Source organism: Oikopleura dioica, chromosome 1, assembly GCF_907165135.1.
Source record: "Oikopleura dioica chromosome 1, OKI2018_I68_1.0, whole genome shotgun sequence".
Classification (NCBI taxonomy): Eukaryota; Metazoa; Chordata; class Appendicularia; order Copelata; family Oikopleuridae; genus Oikopleura; species Oikopleura dioica.
This window is the reverse complement of record NC_137291.1, coordinates 659851-679755: the sequence shown is the minus strand read 5'-3', so window position 1 is coordinate 679755 and position 19905 is coordinate 659851. Positions and strand designations below refer to the sequence as shown.

General features: G+C 41.3%; 7 protein-coding genes across 9 annotated transcripts; 1 reads left to right on the top strand and 6 right to left on the bottom strand.

Annotated features, from left to right (window-relative positions):
• Window positions 1-3486: 3486 nt before the first annotated feature.
• LOC145703933 (uncharacterized) lies at window positions 3487-5118 on the top strand. Of its 2 annotated transcripts, none has more exons than XM_081781352.1 (6): window positions 3487-3596; window positions 3869-4099; window positions 4144-4596; window positions 4640-4783; window positions 4847-4925; window positions 4979-5118. In XM_081781352.1, the coding sequence occupies exons 1-6, from the start codon at window positions 3518-3520 to the stop codon at window positions 5013-5015; spliced, it is 1023 nt and encodes a 340-aa protein (XP_081637478.1). In that variant the 5' UTR covers window positions 3487-3517; the 3' UTR covers window positions 5016-5118. The 2 variants fall into 2 exon arrangements, with proteins under 2 accessions (XP_081637478.1, XP_081637485.1); XM_081781359.1 differs by having other exon boundaries at window positions 4966-5094.
• Window position 5119: 1 nt separating this feature from the next.
• On the bottom strand, window positions 5120-7375 carry LOC145703911 (tubulin beta chain-like). Its single transcript, XM_081781313.1, has 6 exons — window positions 7240-7375; window positions 6784-6899; window positions 6025-6622; window positions 5818-5972; window positions 5507-5778; window positions 5120-5461 (listed from the first exon to the last, which is right to left on the bottom strand). The coding sequence occupies exons 1-6, from the start codon at window positions 7294-7296 to the stop codon at window positions 5322-5324; spliced, it is 1338 nt and encodes a 445-aa protein (XP_081637439.1). The 5' UTR covers window positions 7297-7375; the 3' UTR covers window positions 5120-5321.
• A 1154-nt stretch (window positions 7376-8529) lies between these two features.
• LOC145707493 (uncharacterized) lies at window positions 8530-10028 on the bottom strand. 2 transcript variants are annotated; one of them, XM_081785030.1, is made up of 6 exons: window positions 9782-10028; window positions 9692-9724; window positions 9353-9387; window positions 9179-9244; window positions 8989-9136; window positions 8530-8781 (listed from the first exon to the last, which is right to left on the bottom strand). In XM_081785030.1, the coding sequence occupies exons 1-6, from the start codon at window positions 9854-9856 to the stop codon at window positions 8671-8673; spliced, it is 468 nt and encodes a 155-aa protein (XP_081641156.1). In that variant the 5' UTR covers window positions 9857-10028; the 3' UTR covers window positions 8530-8670. The 2 variants fall into 2 exon arrangements, with proteins under 2 accessions (XP_081641156.1, XP_081641164.1); XM_081785038.1 differs by lacking the exon at window positions 9692-9724 and having other exon boundaries at window positions 9782-10013.
• A 211-nt stretch (window positions 10029-10239) lies between these two features.
• LOC145701926 (serine/threonine-protein kinase Nek3-like) lies at window positions 10240-12045 on the bottom strand. The gene is made up of 6 exons (XM_081779141.1): window positions 11964-12045; window positions 11274-11912; window positions 10830-11234; window positions 10666-10784; window positions 10495-10624; window positions 10240-10423 (listed from the first exon to the last, which is right to left on the bottom strand). Exons 1-6 carry the CDS (start codon window positions 11983-11985, stop codon window positions 10248-10250), a joined length of 1491 nt encoding a protein of 496 aa, XP_081635267.1. The 5' UTR covers window positions 11986-12045; the 3' UTR covers window positions 10240-10247.
• A 138-nt stretch (window positions 12046-12183) lies between these two features.
• LOC145710486 (uncharacterized) lies at window positions 12184-13503 on the bottom strand. Its single transcript, XM_081788248.1, has 3 exons — window positions 13328-13503; window positions 12535-12853; window positions 12184-12494 (listed from the first exon to the last, which is right to left on the bottom strand). Exons 1-3 carry the CDS (start codon window positions 13427-13429, stop codon window positions 12214-12216), a joined length of 702 nt encoding a protein of 233 aa, XP_081644374.1. The 5' UTR covers window positions 13430-13503; the 3' UTR covers window positions 12184-12213.
• Window positions 13504-13667: 164 nt separating this feature from the next.
• LOC145711294 (uncharacterized) lies at window positions 13668-14578 on the bottom strand. Its single transcript, XM_081789016.1, has 2 exons — window positions 13990-14578; window positions 13668-13942 (listed from the first exon to the last, which is right to left on the bottom strand). Exons 1-2 carry the CDS (start codon window positions 14033-14035, stop codon window positions 13680-13682), a joined length of 309 nt encoding a protein of 102 aa, XP_081645142.1. The 5' UTR covers window positions 14036-14578; the 3' UTR covers window positions 13668-13679.
• A 3786-nt stretch (window positions 14579-18364) lies between these two features.
• On the bottom strand, window positions 18365-19700 carry LOC145703488 (pancreatic secretory granule membrane major glycoprotein GP2-like). The gene is made up of 3 exons (XM_081780855.1): window positions 18997-19700; window positions 18702-18823; window positions 18365-18662 (listed from the first exon to the last, which is right to left on the bottom strand). Exons 1-3 carry the CDS (start codon window positions 19681-19683, stop codon window positions 18365-18367), a joined length of 1107 nt encoding a protein of 368 aa, XP_081636981.1. The 5' UTR covers window positions 19684-19700.
• Window positions 19701-19905: the final 205 nt, after the last annotated feature.

Here is a 19905-nt window from a genome sequence, read left to right as displayed (position 1 = left end):
TTTGGTTAGATAAAGGGATTATTGTATTTTGATATTCCATTCCTGAGAAACCTCGTATTCTTCGATCATCATCACAATCGATCCCTGAACTTGTTGAAGCTCATTTTGCATGGTCCTACGCATATCAATTTGCGCTCGCCGGGCTGAGCTGATTTCGGAGCGCAGCGAATTGAACTGGGCAAATACAGCTGCAGAAACTTGCTTGATATTAATGATCTGGTTTTTCTTTTGGACGAGTTCTTTTTGAAGTATTTCGACCTGTTTTTCTAGCTTTGAATTTGTCTCAAGCGCTCCAAAGCGGATATTTCATTGTAAGGTAGTCAATTTATGTCCCTTTGAAGTCACGTTTGCAATCTGTTTACGTGACGAAAAAACTCGTATTTGGTCACGTATCCATTATGCGGACGTGACTTTGAATTTTTCTTTGTTATTTATCTGTTAAATATCCGGCCTTTGAGATATTTTCTGCTAAGTTCATTTTTGGATCTTTCTGAATCGCTCAGCCTGTTTCTCATTGAAATTCGATCATCAACCGAACTTGCTCTTTCATCAGAGGAATGGGTCAACTGCTCGACCTTTCGATTCAACGCATTGATCTTTTCCTCCATTTGCTCTACCCTAGCATTTTCCGTGATGGAGGCGGATCTGTAGCTGAATTCGGATCCCTCCGTATCTTCAGATTTAAGCGGAACTCTGGAATGATTTGAAGCTCGCCGAGATGAGTAAGACGGAAATTCGTGATCGGAAATTGATGCCATTTCTGGGGGAGGAGGGGGGAAATTCATTTCCGCTTCCGATTCTGATGAAGATTCGTACGTTGCTGGTTGACGAGTCAGGGCGGATTTGAGCGGGGTGAAGATAGAAGGAGGTTGGATTCGGGATGTTGTTGGCGTAAAAGAACGAGGCTGGGACGGATTCTTGAGCTTTGAAAGGATGATTCTTGAAAAATGAAAAACAATTTTCCACGTCACGTAAACAGTCACGTTTTCAAAAAAAAATGTCACGTTTTACAGTGTCTACGTGACTTTCTTATGAACGTGATTTTTGAAAAAGAAACAATAATATCTATCATTCTTCTTGAAAAAAAATCATTATCCTCTTCCTGAGATAAAATACTGGAAGGTTTTGGCAGCCTGGATTGCCCTGAAATCCCCGAATTCTGATGCAGCTGCGTTGAATCCCTGAAAAGCCCCTGCGACATGAGTTTTTTCTTCTTCTCATCAACGTTTCCATGCGCTGGAATACGAGATTTCGTCGGACGAGATCGCTCATTTTCCGAAGGCGAGAGCAGATTTTCAATTGATTTTGCCGGCCTAGATCCTTCGAACCAATTCAACTCTTCTTCCAACCTCGATTTGATGTTGTTTTCATTGAGTAAATCCTGACTTGAGCTCTTGAATCTATCCAGCGGTTGTCTCTGAACGCTTCTGTACCCCAGCCGCCGCAGATTTGACAAACTAGTCGCGTTGGAAGACATTCTCTTTTCAGATTTTTTTCTCTATCGCGAATTTCTCATTTTGCTATTTCTGAACTTTCTATGCGTAGAAATTTTTTATCGTAAGAGATACCGCCGCTTGACGCTGCGGCATCCTGAGTAAAGTGCCCAGCGGCCAAGGCGGCTAAGTCAGAGGGTTCAGGAAAAAAGGGATGAGGGAAAAGTTTGTTTTTGGAAATAAACTACGAGTACGAGCAAGATCAACTGCAATTATCTCAGCGACAAATGCCTTCGCTTTTATTTTTTCAAAATATTTTTTTTTGTGTCAAAAAAGCTCCCAAATAATAAAAAAAATAAGGGTATCAAGACGATAATTCAAATTTTGATGAATTTGAGAATTCTCGTGAACAGATTTATTGGAGTCACTATGGAAGCTAATGTTCAATTTTGAACCCTTTCCTGACCTGATTACTGCATTTTTTAGCGCTTTGGATCCGTGCCAAAAATATACGTTCCATCCCACCAAGCCGCATTTTACAAACAATAAAGTCTGTTCAAAAAGGGTCACAACAAAACGGAACATTGATCAATTAAGCATTTATGAGATGATGATTTATTTCAAAAATATGGCTGTGTACATAACATTTACAGTAACAGAAAAAAAAGCATTTGAAAAATTAGCGTGAATAAAGAAGTTGTCCTCGCCGAAGAAATCATCTCATCAGTATTGCACAGCGAAGTTTTGCATGAAAATAAACACGATCTGACTTAACAAATCATCACTCAATGATTTTTCTTTGCAACCTACTGTATTGGTCTGCTTCGCCCATTTGAGAGCATTTTGTTTCAGCTGCCACAGGTTTTCGGCATCCATAGCTTGTGATGATTACTGGTCGTTTTTTTCGCCCAACTATACGAAAATTATTGTTTTATTCGATTTTGTATTCAAAATTGGCCATGTTGGCTTCATACAATCCATATCAAATTTTGTCTCCCGTAAAATTTAATGAGATCTGACAGGGAAGCGAGCGTACAAGTTCTTGGTCAAAAGGTCAGATATTCTGACAATGATAGATTGTGAGAAGGAAGCCTTGAGTTTGCAGACTTTGAAGACTGAAGATCTTGCAAAAAATAAAATGGTATACCAAAAAAACCCAAAAACCTGTACGGTACAGGCTGTACCTAGCAACTTTACTTTTAAGAGCCTGTATATCCTTAAGTTTATGATCAGGAGAGCATGAGGGGGTTTTATGATAAAACTTTTATCTAGGGGAAGCAATTGAAATGAAGGGTCTATCTTAGATAGTTTTTGAGAAAAAATTTCACTAAAAAGCCCTATTTTCGCGATGAGGGGGTCCTTAAACTTACGACTTGATTCTTGATACTCAATCATACAGCATTCTTCTGCGTCCGAGCAAATTTCTCTTGATGTATTTACTGTTATTCTGCATTCTGTAGCTACGAAATCAAATGTTGGCCCCGTTTTTTTGGCAAATAACGTACCTAGGCTCACGCATGTATCTTTGTAGCATTCTAGTGCTTCTGACAGTAATAAACTCGTAAGTAGTAGAATAAGCATAATCTGATTTATCTCTTTATTCGGCTTGAGTTTTGCGGATAAAAAAACGGGTGATTGAAAGGACGTTCTCCTGGAGCTAATCGATTAGTCGCCGATAACATCCGAAATATGCATCTTCTACAAATCATATTTTGCCTCATTGAATATTTAGCTCCCTCGGTTTTAGTTCTTCGCGAAGTTCAATCAAATGAATCAATTAAGCAATGAGTTACAGTCATTTATAAAGAGTCATACATGCCTTCTTAAATTTGATGTTCAAATGTAAATCATCAAAGAAAATCTTCAAGCTTTTCTCCAGCTGTCCATTGAAAAGCGAGGAATCTTCTGAATAGCCGCCCCAAAAAAGGTCCCTTTGATTCAATGCCAGCAAAAATCATCCCATTATGGCTGCGCGTTCATGCAAAATGCTGATTCAACATGCAACACAATTGTTGAACTAAATCGCTGCCTATAAAATCGAATGCTTGAAAAAATTTGACGTCAGATCTCAATTTTATGAAAATATGAAGAGTTTGATACTTTTTCTGGCCGTTAGGGATGCCTATCAGATAACAGATAATGATAGATGTTCTGCAATAAGAGGTAAAGAGATTCAATAACGGGGAGATGTCAGAAACCGACAAAAATTCGAAAAATTTTGCGTGGAAATTTTCAACCAAACAGAAGCCTGAATTCGGGACACCGGCCAATCAACAGCAGAGTAGCCGCCAACGCAAAATTTGTCGGTTCCTGACACCAACCAAAGAATAACCATATTTTTAGGACATAAGGGGATCCCTGTTCTCCTGAAATAAGGGGACAGGGTCATCTTGATTTTGAATTTTCTTACTTTTTTAAAATAACTCCTTTTTAAGACCCTCAAAACCTCAATTCAACAATCCGACCAGTGAATCTCCCTCAGCAACATGATAACATGGGTAGATTCGAATGCACCGCGCATCGAGATCATTCTTGCTGCGATGTAGAGACGAATCGAGAAGTCTACACTCGTCCGATCAATAAAATTGGAATGTGGAGTTTTGGTCAATGCAACGCCAACCCTTGGAAGAATGAAGAATGCAATGCTGTTTCTGACACTTGCTCGGGTAAAATTTTATTTTCAAAAAAAGCTATTCATTATTTTTTCTAGAAATGATGCAATCCTTCGTTTCCGAAATCCGCTGCTCCCCGAATCTCTTCCCCTGGCAAAGTTCTTTTCCAGTCAATTCAGTCATCCTCAATCGAGATCCAGCTCCAACAGGCTACGAACTTGTCAATGTCCCAATTTGCTCCGACTGGTGCCAGGAGTTCTACGATCACTGCAAATACGAGCACGTCTGCCTCGATGTCGATCCATTTTACTCAACGGGAGGGTCAGACCCTGATATTTTTCCACTTCAAGACTGGAATTGCGTAACTGGCTCAGAAAAATGCAAAACCTTCGAAACTGTCATAAAAAGTGGCCGCGATTTCTGCCAAAATTTCTTTCCCGAACCAAACATCATTACGGTACAAAACGATTTGAATAACTGTATCCGACCTGGCGACCATGATAACAATATGGAACTTATGAAAAGAAAATTAGAAAGCATGGCTTACACAGGTTAGCCATTTTCTTTCTTTCAAAGCTCAAGAAATGTCTTTAGAAAATCTTCATCCTGAAGAATTTTGGCCAAACAACTGTCCTTGGTGGTTTTGGTGGCACATTTTCCTCATCATCCTTGGGGTCATCCTCGTTGTTCTCATTTTTGCCTTCATCATCATGAAAATCACAAAACGCGGCAAATTCGGGAGCGGGTTTGAAACAATCTTGATTTTTAACTAACCAAGAATCCTTTTCAACCCATCATCAGAGCCTAAAAAGCGATCAACAGAAGACGGAGAGCAAAATGATTCCTACTCCATGTCCGACCAGAACCCACCTTCTAGTCGGTACGGCCTTTTTAAAAGTTTTATTTTAAAACTGATAAAGACTTCGACTTTAGACATGCAGATGACGAAGACTATTCTTCTGAGGGCTGATTCTTCTACCGTCTTTCTTTCCACTTTTTTAGTCGTTGTCTTTTTAGCTCAATTATTTTTGTATGACGTTTCAATTGATAGAAAACTGACTGAAAATACGACAATAAAAGACAATAGAATAATTTTTTTGGTTGAGGAATGAATGTCTTTATTTGCTGAAAAACCGTAATTGAATGATTTCAAACAGTTAGTTCACAAAATAAAGATGTCCCGGGAATGATAAGTATTAAAATTTAAACAAATAAAAATCTTTTTGGTGCGTATTGGTCCTACTTGTACGGAACTAAGAAAAACAGGGGAAGAAATTTAAGCTTCCTCTTCTTCTTCCTCTTCGTCGAATTCGGCGTCGTCCTCGGCGGTGGCTTCCTGGTACTGCTGGTACTCGGAGACCAAGTCGTTCATGTTCGATTCGGCTTCGGTGAACTCCATCTCGTCCATACCCTCGCCTTGAAATCAGGTGTTAGCGGGAATTCAGGTTTTGATTGACTTACCAGTGTACCAGTGGAGGAAAGCCTTTCGTCGGAACATAGCAGTGAACTGCTCGGAGATTCGCTTGAAGAGCTCCTGGATAGCGGTTGAGTTGCCGACGAAAGTGGCGGACATCTTGAGTCCTCGTGGTGGAATGTCGCAGACGGCGGTCTTGACGTTGTTTGGAATCCACTCGACGAAGTAGGAGGAGTTCTTGTTCTGGACGTTGAGCATTTGCTCGTCGACTTCCTTCATCGACATTCGTCCTCGGAACATGGTGGCGACGGTGAGGTATCTAGCAAATGAAATATGGGGTTGGGGAATAGCGACTTACCGTCCATGTCGAGGATCGCAAGCAGCCATCATGTTCTTGGCATCGAACATCTGCTGGGTGAGTTCAGGAACGGTCAGGGCTCGGTATTGCTGGGAGCCGCGGGAGGTGAGTGGAGCGAAACCGGGCATGAAGAAGTGGAGTCGGGGGAAGGGAACCTAAGAAAAGAAATGAAAAGCGAACGAATTGGAGGAAGATTTGATAATTTACCATGTTGACGGCCAATTTTCGGAGATCGGCGTTGAGCTGACCGGGGAATCGGAGGCAGGTGGTGACGCCAGACATGGTGACGGAGACAAGATGGTTCAAATCGCCGTAGGTTGGTGTGGTGAGCTTTAGGGTTCGGAAGCAGATGTCGTAGAGCGCTTCGTTGTCGATGCAGTAGGTCTCGTCGGTGTTTTCGACGAGCTGGTGGACGGAGAGAGTGGCGTTGTAGGGCTCGACGACGGTGTCGGAGACCTTAGGGGAGGGGACGACAGAGAAGGTGTTCATGATTCTGTCGGGGTATTCTTCTCGGATCTTGGAGATGAGAAGAGTTCCCATACCGGAGCCAGTTCCACCACCGAGCGAGTGAGTGAGCTGGAATCCCTGGAGACAATCGCACGATTCGGCTTCCTTTCGGACGACATCGAGGACGGAGTCGACGAGTTCGGCTCCCTCTGTGTAGTGACCCTTGGCCCAGTTGTTTCCGGCGCCGGACTGGCCGAAGACGAAGTTGTCTGGTCGGAAGATCTGGCCGAATGGACCTGATCGGACGGAATCCATTGTTCCGGGCTCGAGATCAACAAGGACTGCTCGGGGGACATATCTGAAAGAATATTTTGAGATTTTTTTGTTTCAAAATTTGAATTCTCAAGAGCCTACTCATCATTGCGCAAATCGTCCACTTTTTTTGCTGATGCGATCGATAAAAGTGTGAAAATGACGCGCCACGTGAGCGATTGTAGCCAACTGTAGCCTTGAACTTACTTGCCGCCGGTGGCCTCGTTGTAGTAGACGTTGATTCGCTCGAGCTGGAGATCGGAGTCGCCCTGGTAGGAGCCGGTGGGGTCGATGCCGTGCTCGTCGGAGATCACTTCCCAGAACTAAAAGTGTAAAGGTAAATCAAGGAGGCAAAAAAAATTGGCGCGTAAAAAATGATCAATGAAAAGATAAATATTTTCAGATTTCGATGAAAAACAATAAAAATGCGGATAAATAAGTTAAAAATTTGAAAACAACAAGATGAGATTTTCAAATCTGATTTATTTGGCGCGCAGTAAATTTTCGGCCGTTAAAATCAAAAGAGAGAAAAAGCCGCCTGCGGCTTAAAAAATTAACTTATTTTCTTGTTCAAAAGCCGCATGCGGCTCAGCCAATTTTTTATTAATTTTGAAAAATTTAACCCTGTTTTTCGCTAAAAATAATTGAAAAAAGAAGTCTTACCTTGGCACCAATCTGGTTACCGCACTGGCCAGCCTGAATGTGGACAATTTCTCGCATTTTTACAAAAAAAAGAGTGTTTATTTAAAAAAAGTAAAAAAACAAGGAAGAGAGAGAGTCTCCTGCGTTCGCTCGTGGGCCGGTATGAGCTCTGAGATTGCAGCTTCGAGATGGAGAGGGGAGATTCGGTGGCGCTGAGGGCGCCCAAGACGGGCGCATCTTGAGGAAACAAAAACGAAAATCGCCCCAAGATGAAAACGCTCGTTTTTTTAATGGAAAGACGTGAGCGAGGGCCGTCTCAAGGGTCAAGGGCAAAGATGAAGGTTGCGCGAATTAGGCTTCATTAGATGGTTTATCTAAATGTCATTTCCTTGTTTTCGGAAAAGGATAAATTTTCAAGGGATTCAAAACCAACCCCTGTGAATCAGGAGGGCTATCTGGATTCAAGACTCAAGAACCGACAAAAAATTCGAAAAATTTTGCGTTGGCGGCTACTCGGCTTCTGATTGGCTAGAAAGCCGAGTTCAGGCTTCTTATTGGTTGAAAATTTCCACGCAAAATTTGTCGATATTTTTTGTCGGTTCCAGACGCCTCCCCTGAACTCGACCTTATTTTTCGGAGGGATATTTACTGTAATACAGTCACAGGTTCATCAAGTTCAAATTTTTCCATTTGCGTTAGCACGTGACCAAAAAAGAAGGTTGCGCGGCATTTTACCATCCTCGATCTTTGGGTACAAAAGTCAGCAAGCGCGCGCGACCGTTACCCAAGGGAATTTTCCCGCGCGGCGTTGGGTAATAAAATTAACACAGGACGAGCGAGGTTCTGATGAGTGTGCAGATTCCTGATTGATTTACAGAAGGTTAATCATGGCGGGAAAGTGCCTTGAGGATCAGGTGTTTTTTGATAACAAACGTGAAAAATTTTCGATGAGGATTATTTTTAGTTTGGAAAATTAAGCAGTAAAGTTCATTTATCATGAATAAAATTGCTTAAAAACGCAAGTTGCCCAACTTCCGTCTCCAAGCGACGCTTGAATAATACCGCGCTTCTTTTTTCTTTTGAAAATAAAGAAGAATACATAAAAGAAAACACCATTCGAGGGTCTTGAGTTCCAAGCTGTGAATTGCGGCGAGGAGAAACTGTCGCCCTATTCATACGAAAAATGCTTCAATGCCGTTTTTTCGCGGAAGATTTTGGGAAAATCGAGGATCAATTTTTGACCATTTCATAAATTATTTCACCCACAGACCATCTGGCCTAGCGGGTCATTATTTTCTGAACGACACGAAATGGAGGGGATGAAAATTTAATTTTGTCTGTCAGTCAGTTTTTTTTTTGTCGATTTTGAGGCGATTGTATTTACAAGGAAAATGCGGCAGTTTTTGAGGATGAACAGGCGAACAAAATTTTTGTTTAAAAAGTTGATGTTTTTCAAATCAATCTTGCGTAACGATGCTGAGTTTCGCGCTCTTCTTTGGCGCAAGAAACGCCAATCGATCTTGGGAAGTCTTCGTTTCCTGGATTTGAGGAGAGTTTTGCTTGCTAGAAAAGAGGTGAAAGAAAGGAAAATTAAGGGGTGGTGTCAGGAATCGCCAAAAAAACTACAAATTTTGCGTTGGCGGCTACTCGGCAGCTGATTGGCTGGCTGGCCGAATCGAGGCTTCTGATTGGATGAAAATTTCGACGCAAAATTTGTTGGGATTTTTAGGGGAAAATCAAAGGGGGGTTTATGAAGAAAATGTGACTTACTACAGATTGAAGATTCAGTCGCATTCCACGGACGGCTTCAAAGAAATACCAGCCGATGAGAAAACAGGGCGCTAGAATGTCGAGGGAGTTGAAAATCGCGTCCGCCGTGATTTCAGAAAGCTTGAGCAGCGCAAGGAGGCAATAAGCCCTTAATTTTCGATTGAAAATGAAATAAAGGATGAAATTTTACCGGATAGAAGAAGCAAGGGAATTATTCTGGCAGCAAAGGACGAGCAAAATGGTGACGTAAAGAATCTGTTCAAGGATTTTTCCTCTGTTCTCTTCCATGTCTCCCAAAATGGGCAGAATTTCTCGCTTCTCAAAAATTTCACAAAAAACTGTTTCAGATTTTAGAATCCTTTCCCAAATCATGGTTCTGGCTACTCTTTCGTCGTTCGCCTGAAGTTATTTATGTTAGAGAGGGGATTAACAAGTCAGCTGATTTTCGGATTTTGAAGTGGAGGAAAGAAGTTCGTTCTAGGAACGAACTCACCTTGGGTCACCTAAAAATGGCACCAAAGCTAATTTCGGGTGAATTTTTTTTTGCGTTAACTTTAAAATGAAAAGGATTTTTTTAATTATGAATCATAATTTTGGCAATTATAATGAAGAAAAAAAAAAGTTTTTTTTATCAAAAAAAAAGAATTTCATAATTTTCAAAATTTTTTAATTTCTAAGATTTATGACGTCACCGCTTATTTACCTGTTTTTCACAAAAATAATTGTTAAGCTTAATCTTAAAAAGGTTATTTTTTGAAATATTATTTTTGTCGCTATTTTTAAATAATCTTACCTTGTATTGCCTCAGCCTATAAATCCAAAATCTATCATCAAGTTCCAAAAGTTTCATTCTTCTCAGCCTGAACATCTCTTTTCCTTTTTCACTCCAAAATAAGTTTTCTGCGTTCAAAAAAGAATTTGAATTGTCCCAATTTCAAGCAAAGTTCTCAAGCACTATTTATCGACAAGAGTACCTCAAGCGGAACATTTTTCACTTCGCGAGATCTCAATGGAGATCAAGAGGGGGATTAAATTTGCGATTGGATCAAATAAAAGGGGAGCAGTGGTTCGGTTTAAGTACCTTTGAGTAACTAAGTGATTGTTTGGTTGTTTTTGGGAAGGACAACGCCTTCTCGGGACAAGATATAATAATAAAGAATAGCTTGTCTAAAAGAGCTGAATTGTTAAAGGAAATTTGAGAAATTGAAAAATGTGAGATGGTTGGTTTTTATTTAAAGACCAATGAAACGAATCGTGATTCATGACATCAATAACGCTATGTTCCATCTGAGATATCCAAGATATCCGATAGCTGGAGTTTCAACAACTTCTGCTCCATCGACAGTCTTGCTTTGAATATTCTCCACTCGAGAAGAAACAACGCCAGTGTCATAACAAATGTTCTCGGCGAACGCTTCGAATTTTAATTGCTTTCCTAAAAAAACACAGAGTTTTCTTCTTCGTTTCAATCTTTTCTACAAGTTTCGGTTTTTTTGCTCGACTTACTGTTATTTTTTATCGATAATTTCCAATCAGACCAATCTTTTCCATCAACAGGAGGGTCAAACTCGATAAGTTTTGGCGACTTAATTTCCCAATCGCCATGTCGAATATCAATGCTTTTGTCGAAACAGAACTGAAAAATTTAAGGCAAGAAGTTTATAAAAAAAAACAAACTTTTAGATTTATGTGTCGGATTCCACGGTCAACGGCATCGAAAATAAACGAAAGTTTGAATTTTTCTTTATATTCATTGCTGAATCGAACATTTCTATCGTCGGCCCCAAAATAATAACCTTGATCAAAAATAACGTCACCAAAATTTAACGAATAATAATAACCTATTCCTTGAAGTCTTGATTTTATAAGAAAATTTCTCGGATATGCTTTGTTAAAGTCTTCAACAGTTTTTTTCGTCTTCTTTCCGATAAAATCAAAAACTTTTTTGACAGAATATTCGATTTCTAAATTTCTTAAATCTTCATGATGATTAAGAATCTCTTCCAGCAACTCTTTGTCTCTCTTCAATTTCTTATTCGCAAGTCGAACGCAATCTTCGTAGCTGTTTGAAAAAGAAAGATTATTAGGTTCGATTTTTGCTTCAAGTTGACAAATCAGATTCCGGATATCGCGATGCTCAGACAATATCATCGCGTTCTCGACTCTTTCCCCTGGTTCTTTTTTCAAGCAAATCTCGATCAATGACTGGCATTTCGGAAAAATTGTTGTGGGTTCTTTTGCATCAACTAATTTGTGGTTATTTTGATTAATCGTTGATTGCCTACCTTCATATATTCTCGCGGAAGTTTTAAATCTTGACTTTTCAAGGAACGGATGCTCTAGGTAGGCAATATAATAAAGAACACATCCGCATGCCCAGATATCGATTTTATGACTCAGATTTTCTTCTCCATGATTGTCCAGCGACTCAGGAGGCATGTAGAGTTCCGTCCCGACTTTTGTTGTTTTTCGGGTTGTCGAGATATGTTCTGATTTAGCTTTCGAAATAAAAGCCAGAAATTTGAGCCAAAAATCGAAAATCAAAAGCTCTCCTGAAACATCGAAATCTCCAATTTTAAGCTGATCGCTTTCTGTGAGAAAGATATTCTTTGGCTTAATGTCTCGATGAACAATTTGATTTTCATGAAGGTAAGAAAGGCCATAAATAAGCTGGCTGCTAAATTTCAGCGCATCATTTTCAGACCAGTTTCCTTCGTCACTTTTTTTTCGATTGAGAAATTCTTCAAGATCGCCTCGAAGATAGAATTCCATGAATATTCCAAAGTACTCAACATTTTTAAAGTTGAAAAGCTGGCTTGAAATCACTCGAACAACATTTTCATGCTTCAGACTTTCCATTATCTTGAACTCTTTTTTGCCAGCAGCGCGATTTTTCATGAATTTTAGAAGGTATTCTTTGTTTTCTACAAAAAAAAAAGAAATAATTGATTACATCACAAAAAAAATCATTTTACTTTTTCTCATAATCCAGAACATCTTTGCACAATCTGCTCCATCATCTCTCAGATTTCTCCGAAATATATAATTTCCAACGTCTTTCCCCATTGTAGGAGTGATATTCCTGCCTCTTCTTCACGATTTCAGAACTCGCGAAAGCTATTAAACTCAATGATATTTACGTATTTGCAAATAAAGAGACTCAGCGCACCACTAAAATGAGAAGCCCCTGTTTTTTATTTGCATTTTCGGATGTCATTTATTGCTTTATTTTCTGAAATAATTATTGAACAGATAAAAGCACGCGTAAGAAACGACCACAACAGCGACGCACATTCTTATTGAGCCGAAGTTTTGAACAGCGACGATCGTAGCGTCCCAAATCTGACGGAACTCATCGGGATTGAAGCCGAACAGAAGTTGGACGAGGAAATCTTTGAAGAATTTGAGGTAGATTCGGGCAATGTCGCGCATGTCAAGCAGCTTCGATCTGATCTGATTGGCGAGCTCTTTCGCGATCATTTTGTGAAGAATAATCATCAAAGAAACTGAAAAAATGAACAAAAAATCGAGAAAGGTGTCATTTACATTGCTGCAGCTTTGTTAAAGATCCATCACTTCCAAATTCGCTCGAGACCCTCTCAATCAAAGTCTTTGCATTTTCAAAGATCCTTTCTTTTTTCTTCTCGCCAGTTTTTTCTTCGGAAACCCCATCATTGATAAACGCAGAAACGTTGTTCTTGATGTTGTTGAATTGCTCTTGAGGAAGCCATGTGATCAGTCGGTCGAACCAATCTCTGATATAAGGCGAGTTTGAAACGCCGGTCACTGCATCGGCTTGGCGCGCCTGCTGCTCCTCGGCAGAACCTTCGTCGACTGCTTCTTGGGTTCCTCGTAAAAGGCCGACCTTAAAACGCTTTTAATCTCCTTTTTCTCGTTAAGGGGGTATATATCAAGAATCGGATTGATTTTCAGTGGTTTCTCCAATTTTTCACATAGTGACCCCTTAATTTTTCGGCTCAAAATGTATTTTAGGCGATAATCTCTTTCCTATAGAAGCCAAAAATTAAGATTTCTTGAGCTTTCGAGGTGCTACAATGCAAATCTGGCACCTCCGATTGTCTTGAAAATAACCATTTTAGGAAAGTTGGCAATCTTTGACGAACAATTTTGTCAATTTATTTTTTTTTTGAAATTCGAAATTTCAGCTTCCACAAAAATAGAGAAAGGTCTAAAGTTTTTGCTTTCAAAGTAAAATAAAGGTGTTACTATTTTAACTTTGAAAGAAAAGACTGACGGAAAATGGCGATTGTTGATATCGACCTCCTTAAACTATCCACTACAACATCGAATAGCCAAAAAAATAATATTTTTAACTCACGTCTGCAGCAGTTTCCGCGACATGGGTTATGTTTTCCTTAGTATTCTCAACATTGCCGTGCAAATCTCGCAACGGCTCATTTTCTTCGTGTTTCTTCGACATTTCAAAGTGAAAAAAAAAGTTGAAATCTGAAGCTGTAAAAAGGGAAAGAGACGTAATTATTGCGCTTGCGTTTATTTTAATGACTGGTCGACTAATCCGCGGAGTCATTTTTTTGTTGGAGCATTGTTTGAACTGCCTCAGAGCTATTTGCTCAGCTAGTGACGCATGAACACTTTTTCGAAAGACAAAAATAAGAAAAAAGGGCAAGACAAAATCGCCTGGCGGAAAGATAAGCTCTTCGAAAACATGTTTATTTCTGAAAGTTTTTGTACAGATAAAAACAGGCACAGGAAGCAAGTCCGACTCCAATGAGCATTTCTGCATTGAAGAAATTTTGAGTTGCATTCATGGCGGCGTTCCAGATCTTCGAAAACTCGGCGGAAGAAAAGCTGGTGAGGAAACCAAAGAGGAGATCGGTGAAAGCGCCGAGATAGACTTTGCCGATTTGGAAGAAGCTGACGTGCTTGTTCAGCTCGTAAACGATCAGTTTGTGGAGGAAAATCACCATCGAGACTGAAATATTGAGTTTATGAAAAAGAATATGGGTTTTTTATTCCTACATTGTTTGAGTTTCGAAAGAGTTTCATCTATTTCGAACTCGTCCATCACCTTCCTGACGAGTTCTTTCGCGTTTTCGAGGAATTTCTCCTTCTTTTCATCTTCATCACCATCTTTCTCGACCTCAAATGTGAGATATTCCTTGATTCTTTGCTTCAAATTATCGATTTGATCCCGCGGAAGCCATTTCACAAGTCGACTGTAACTAGAATTCGGTCTGTCTTCTGGTGGCCCGTCAACTTGAACAGCAGCTTCTCGTGCTGCTTCTTGACATCCTGCCTAGAAAAGGATGAGAAAATTTTTTCTTATCGTTAGGAAAAAGATACCGAGGTAGCCTCGCGGGCAATTCTTCGCCTATTTGTCTCTGTATTTTGTACACTGCTTGTTGCAAACAGAGGCATATCCTCGTGGATGTCATACATCTCTTTCTCGCTGTTGTTGTTATCTGACAAGACTGACATTTTTAAATTTTGTCCAGTGGAGTTCAAGATACTTGCCACTTTTTGCCAAAGAAGGGAAATTCATAACACTTGTATTTAATTTTATGGCGGTCATAGCAACTGTGTTGACACCAGTGTTTGAAAACCCGCAACATTTTCCGCGGGCGCGGGCGGGCGCGGGGGCCAATTTCAAAATTTTCCGCGGGCGCGGGCGGGCGCGGGGGCCGATTTCAAAATTTTGCGCGGTTGCGGGCGGGCCCGGGGGCCGATTCAAGAATTTTGCGCGGGTGCGGGCGGGCGCGGGCGGGGGCCCCGCAAAAAATCGCGCCCGCGGGCGCCCGGGGGCAGGGGGCGCCCGTTACCCTCGCGCCCGCAGGCCCCGCGGGTTCGAGGGATATGAATCTGCGAATTATAGAAGAATAACTCTCAGAAAAAACCATAATTAAGCTAAAAACTAAGATAATTTGACTTTTAAAACAATGGGTGTGGGTGGGGTTGGGGACAAAACTGAGATTGATCAACTAAATGTTCCAAGCCTATGTCAAGCCCCTTAAATCAAAAATCAAGGAACGGGGCTGAGACGGCCCGAAGGGCCGTCAAGCCCCTTAAATCAAAAATCAAGGAACGGGGCTGAGACGGCCCGAAGGGCCGTCAAGCCCTTAAATCAAAAATCAAGGAACGGGGCTGAGACGGCCCGAAGGGCCGTCAAGCCCTTAAATCAAAAATCAAGGAACGGGGCTGAGACGGCCCGAAGGGCCGTCAAGCCCTTAAATCAAAAATCAAGGAACGGGGCTGAGACGGCCCGAAGGGCCGTCAAGCCCCTTAAATCAAAAATCAAGGAACGGGGCTGAGACGGCCCGAAGGGCCGTCAAGCCCTTAAATCAAAAATCAAGGAACGGGGCTGAGACGGCCCGAAGGGCCGTCAAGCCCTTAAATCAAAAATCAAGGAACGGGGCTGAGACGGCCCGAAGGGCCGTCAAGCCCTTAAATCAAAAATCAAGGAACGGGGCTGAGACGGCCCGAAGGGCCGTCAAGCCCTTAAATCAAAAATCAAGGAACGGGGCTGAGACGGCCCGAAGGGCCGTCAAGCCCCTTAAATCAAAATCAAGGAACGGGGCTGAGACGGCCCGAAGGGCCGTCAAGCCCCTTAAATCAAAAATCAAGGAACGGGGCTGAGACGGCCCGAAGGGCCGTCAAGCCCTTAAATCAAAAATCAAGGAACGGGGCTGAGACGGCCCGAAGGGCCGTCAAGCCCCTTAAATCAAAATCAAGGAACGGGGCTGAGACGGCCCGAAGGGCCGTCAAGCCCCTTAAATCAAAAAATCAAGGAACGGGGCTGAGACGGCCCGAAGGGCCGTCAAGCCCCTTAAATCAAAAAATCAAGGAACGGGGCTGAGACGGCCCGAAAATTAACAAACAAGGGGTCTATCGATAGCTTAGAATGCAATGAGAAAGGTAGATTTCTCTGTTTTGAAGAAGTTCTTTTGACAATAATGTTCGTCAGGATTCATAATTCAAATCGGCTGATTTTCCAGTCAAAGATTGCCAAAACGGCCTTTATTTAAAAAAAACTGTTTCTTTATTCATAAATCAAGGAACTGGGCTCATTCATTTTACGCAAAGTTTTTCAGATGAAAACCTAACATTCTTAACTAGCTTAATTCAATTTATGGTGAGCCCCGGGCGCCCGCGGGCGCGAAAAAAATTTCCACGGGCGCGGGAGGGCGCGGGGGCCAGATCAAAAATTTTCTACGGGCGCGGGCGGGCGCGGGGGCCAAATCCGAGATTTCTTGCGGGTACGGGGGGCGCGGGCGCCCGTGGCCCCCGCCCGCGGCCCCCGCGGGGTTCGCGGGCGGGTTTTTTCAAACACTGGTTGACACTGTCACTAGTTGAACAATGAATCGACCTTTATTTTCCCTTCTGTTTCTTGAAAAATGACGCTCTTTTTTGTGATCACTTTTTTCATTGAAAATTTCATTAAAACTTTTCAGCAGAAAAAAAATTTCCAACTAATAACTAAAAAAGCGAATAATGTTCAATAGTCTTTTGACAATAGATCTGTCATTTTCTCCGATAAGAAAGCCAAAATCCTGAACTTTGTCCTCAATAAAATCAATACAAGAAATCCTGGATCGGTGACAGATGAATCGTCCGTCGATCAGTTCATATTGAGAGGCGATTTGCTGTATTTCGCCTTCTCCTTTTTTCCAATTTCGCCGAGTAATTCAAATTAAAATCGGCATCTCATTATTGACTGACAGGGACACGCGAGCAAAGATCAGCGGACTTTGCGTCCAAACTTTCTTGATTTTAATCGACGGTTCACTTTTTAATAAATCAGAGAAGGAGTCCTTGGAGAGGGGGAGAAAAACAGCACTCTTTCAGATGAAGAGGAAAAATCGCAGAGATGGGTCATAATTTGATGAATGAAATTCTGGCTTTTCTTCTTCAGGAAAATTTATAAATAAGCTCTTTTTTAAGGGACCTGGGCGAGCAGCGCTGAGCCAAACTTCACGCGCTGGCCGTTCTTCTTAGAAATGAGATTTTTTGAAATTTCTTTTTGTAAATTATATCTCCAAATCTTCAGCTTTCTATTCCGATTCTTAGTTTTTCTCTATCATTCTTGGTTGATGAGCTAGCGACAAAAAAAGAAGCCCAACTTCAAAAGGCATCAAGTCTTACAAACTTTATTTTTTCTGCATAAAACTAGCACCATTGAAAAGCGCGTTAAATTCTGAATAGATTCCACCCAATCAGCTAAATTCAATCGGTACTCATTGGCGTGTAAGTCCAGATAAACAAGATAACTTAGCGCCCGCCCAGCGGGAATCATGTCCAGGAAGCCCAAAATAGCTAAATCGGAGCGTCCAGCCGTGCCGCGACCAGCTGCGCGCGCTAAGTAGTTTTCTTTATCTGGCCTTACACGCCAATGAGTACCGATTGAATTTAGCTGATTGGGTGGAATCTATTCAGAATTTAACGCGCTTTTCAATGGTGCTAGTTTTATGCAGAAAAAATAAAGTTTGTAAGACTTGATGCCTTTTGAAGTTGGGCTTCTTTTTTTGTCGCTAGCTCATCAACCAAGAATGATAGAGAAAAACTAAGAATCGGAATAGAAAGCTGAAGATTTGGAGATAAAATTTACAAAAAGAAATTTCAAAAAATCTCATTTCTAAGAAGAACGGCCAGCGCGTGAAGTTTGGCTCAGCGCTGCTCGCCCGAGGTCAGGAACCGACGAAAAATTTTGACAAATTTTGCGTGAAGATTTTCGACCAATCAGAAGCCTTGATTCGGCTATCCGACCGATCAGCAACCGAAATGCCCCCCACGCGAAATTTTCGAGATTTTTTGCCGGTATCTGACCCAACCCTTTTTTTTTAAACTTTCTCGTAGAAAAAAAATTCTTAAATTCATCATTGATTTATAAATTTCCAAAGAACTACATTATATTCGCCTTGATTCTCTTATTCATTTGCTTCCTTGTCTTCACCGCAATTTACTTCACCTATCTCTTCATCAGCGAGCGTCAAATCAGGCAAGCCTTCCTCCTCCTTTTTCAAAAATTTCCAAATTTTAGACGGAAAATCAACTCGATGAAGAGTTTTCACAAATTGTACATTCAAGCATCAGCTGTCAGCGCTAGAGTAAAGCCGTATCCGAAGCCAAGAGAAGTTTTTGAAAGAAAAACATCTATCCCAAACATGTTTCTACAGGATCTACAATAAACAGCCCTACATGCGACAGTATAGTCTATACTGAAAAGTCGACAATCTTACGTTGCCTCGGCAACCTGCGTAGAAAAACTGAGTCAGGGTCTGAAATATCTTCAGACATTTTTCAGACCCTGACTCAGGCTTTCTTCCCAGGTTTCCGAGCCCAAATTCTTTTTTTAATCCTTCATGATTCATGAAGAAGTACGAAAACTAAGTAAATGAATTTATTCACCAGTGATTCCAACAGACAACAAAATTCTATCCTCCTCGCTCTCTCCGGCGGTTCTTCTTCTTCTCGCTCCACAATTCGGAATGCAAGGTCCTGCATTTTCATCGCACATTTGAACAGCGCAGTGAAAAAACGCTTCGGTCGAATTTTCAAAAATGAAAGATTCAAGTCTAAGAGACGCGAAATCGCCGACGCCGTTTTCGAAAACTTTGATGACGCCAATGTCGAACTCGGTTTGGACTGGGCAGAAGTTTTCCATGAACATGTATTTTTGCGCGTCTTCTGCGTTGTCGCTTGAAGAATTGAGAAATTAGCTGAGAAAACGGGTTTACCTTGGAGTAGCCCAGCATTCTTCGATTTGAATGACGTAACCAGGTGTTGAATTGTCGAGACTGACGCCGAGGTAAATGTCGCTTGGGACGTTTGTTGTAGCATTGGAAGCCAAGAAGGAGCTTTCAGAGCATGATAATGGTGCTTTGAACATCAACTCTTTCATTCAGAGCGTTGATTGGCCAGATCAGGGCATTTTGGAAGCCGTTCAATCAGAGCTCTGAATAAAAAATCCGTTATCGAAAACATTCCCTTTAGAATAAAAAGATCCGCAATTCGTATTGATTATGCGTTCCTGAAAGAGTCATCCTCATAAATTCCAAAAGACACATCAAACTCCGACAAATCTTCTCCATTATCAAGTGTCACTTGGAACAAATTCGCGACAATCGGATCCGCCAGCGCGACTCGTTGAACCTTCTCAAAATGACATTCGAATTGAACATTCATGACGCGCTGTCGAGTGATTTTCCCGAGGATTTCTCCAGCTGTTCCGCGGAGGCTATTGCTGAAGACAATGTGGGTGCCGTTTGAAGAGATTTCAGTGCCGCAGTCGCGGATTTCTCCGTTGATTGCGAAGTTGTAGTGCGTTCCATCATCACTAAGGGTCCCCTGGCAGGTATTATTCGCCGATGCTCCATCAGCAACCGTCGAAAGACCATCTGCTCCAGCGAAGAAAACATCACCTGGCGCCATGTTCAAATCGGCAAAAACGCAAGTATGAATATCGACTCCGAAAGTTGATGGAGAACAAATACTAACAGCTTTGAGGCTATCATCGCTCAATTCACAGGATGAGAAATTGTTTGTTGTTGTCGTTGTTGTGGTCGTTGTTGTGGTTGTTGTTGAAGTGGTGGTTGGAGCTTTGGTGGTGGAGGAGGCGACAACTGCTTTGGTGCTTTTTGGAGATTGGACAAACTTGATAAAGCTGTTGACTTTACTTTTTGGAGATTTGATTAAGGGTGTCACAAGCCAAAAAAACATGTTTTTCGTCAACTCTCTTTTATAAGCTCATTTCAATCTCATTTCCCGCTCGTCTGCCACTTGGTCTTCCACTTGTTCTTCCACTTTTGTGCCTCTACCTGCTCGAATAAAAATGGAGATAGTGTAAAAATAAATAATTTATCTCTCATTTTTTTTCAAAAAACTAAAGCTCTAAAGTGAAGTCTCAGCTCTTCAAAATTCAGAAAGGGGGAAAATTATCGG

Excerpts from the sequence above, each read along its gene's own strand:
- LOC145703933 (XM_081781352.1), top strand. The coding sequence starts at position 3,518 with ATGAAGAGTTTGATACTTTTTCTGGCCGTTAGGGATGCCTATCAGATA. Across the intron at positions 3,597-3,868 it reads TAGATGTTCTGCAATAAGAG|ACCCTCAAAACCTCAATTCA; the intron begins GTAAAGAGATTC and ends CTCCTTTTTAAG. Across the intron at positions 4,597-4,639 it reads AGAAAGCATGGCTTACACAG|AAAATCTTCATCCTGAAGAA; the intron begins GTTAGCCATTTT and ends AAATGTCTTTAG.
- LOC145703911 (XM_081781313.1), bottom strand. The coding sequence starts at position 7,296 with ATGCGAGAAATTGTCCACATTCAGGCTGGCCAGTGCGGTAACCAGATT. Across the intron at positions 6,900-7,239 it reads GTAACCAGATTGGTGCCAAG|TTCTGGGAAGTGATCTCCGA; the intron begins GTAAGACTTCTT and ends TTACACTTTTAG. Across the intron at positions 5,973-6,024 it reads GAAAATTGGCCGTCAACATG|GTTCCCTTCCCCCGACTCCA; the intron begins GTAAATTATCAA and ends TTCTTTTCTTAG.
- LOC145707493 (XM_081785030.1), bottom strand. The coding sequence starts at position 9,856 with ATGTTCAGGCTGAGAAGAATGAAACTTTTGGAACTTGATGATAGATTT. Across the intron at positions 9,725-9,781 it reads ATAGGCTGAGGCAATACAAG|ATTAAGCTTAACAATTATTT; the intron begins GTAAGATTATTT and ends AACCTTTTTAAG. Across the intron at positions 8,782-8,988 it reads GACTGAATCTTCAATCTGTA|CAAGCAAAACTCTCCTCAAA; the intron begins GTAAGTCACATT and ends CCTCTTTTCTAG.
- LOC145701926 (XM_081779141.1), bottom strand. The coding sequence starts at position 11,985 with ATGTTCTGGATTATGAGAAAAA. Across the intron at positions 10,625-10,665 it reads TCCGACACATAAATCTAAAA|TTCTGTTTCGACAAAAGCAT; the intron begins GTTTGTTTTTTT and ends TAAATTTTTCAG. Across the intron at positions 10,424-10,494 it reads ATTATCGATAAAAAATAACA|GAAAGCAATTAAAATTCGAA; the intron begins GTAAGTCGAGCA and ends GTGTTTTTTTAG.
- LOC145710486 (XM_081788248.1), bottom strand. The coding sequence starts at position 13,429 with ATGTCGAAGAAACACGAAGAAAATGAGCCGTTGCGAGATTTGCACGGC. Across the intron at positions 12,854-13,327 it reads TCGCGGAAACTGCTGCAGAC|GTCGGCCTTTTACGAGGAAC; the intron begins GTGAGTTAAAAA and ends AAGCGTTTTAAG. Across the intron at positions 12,495-12,534 it reads TTTAACAAAGCTGCAGCAAT|TTTCTTTGATGATTATTCTT; the intron begins GTAAATGACACC and ends TCATTTTTTCAG.
- LOC145711294 (XM_081789016.1), bottom strand. The coding sequence starts at position 14,035 with ATGGACGAGTTCGAAATAGATGAAACTCTTTCGAAACTCAAACAAT. Across the intron at positions 13,943-13,989 it reads TCTTTCGAAACTCAAACAAT|TCTCGATGGTGATTTTCCTC; the intron begins GTAGGAATAAAA and ends TCAATATTTCAG.
- LOC145703488 (XM_081780855.1), bottom strand. The coding sequence starts at position 19,683 with ATGTTTTTTTGGCTTGTGACACCCTTAATCAAATCTCCAAAAAGTAAA. Across the intron at positions 18,824-18,996 it reads TTTATGAGGATGACTCTTTC|AGCTCCTTCTTGGCTTCCAA; the intron begins AGGAACGCATAA and ends TCATGCTCTGAA. Across the intron at positions 18,663-18,701 it reads GAATGCTGGGCTACTCCAAG|CGACAACGCAGAAGACGCGC; the intron begins GTAAACCCGTTT and ends CAATTCTTCAAG.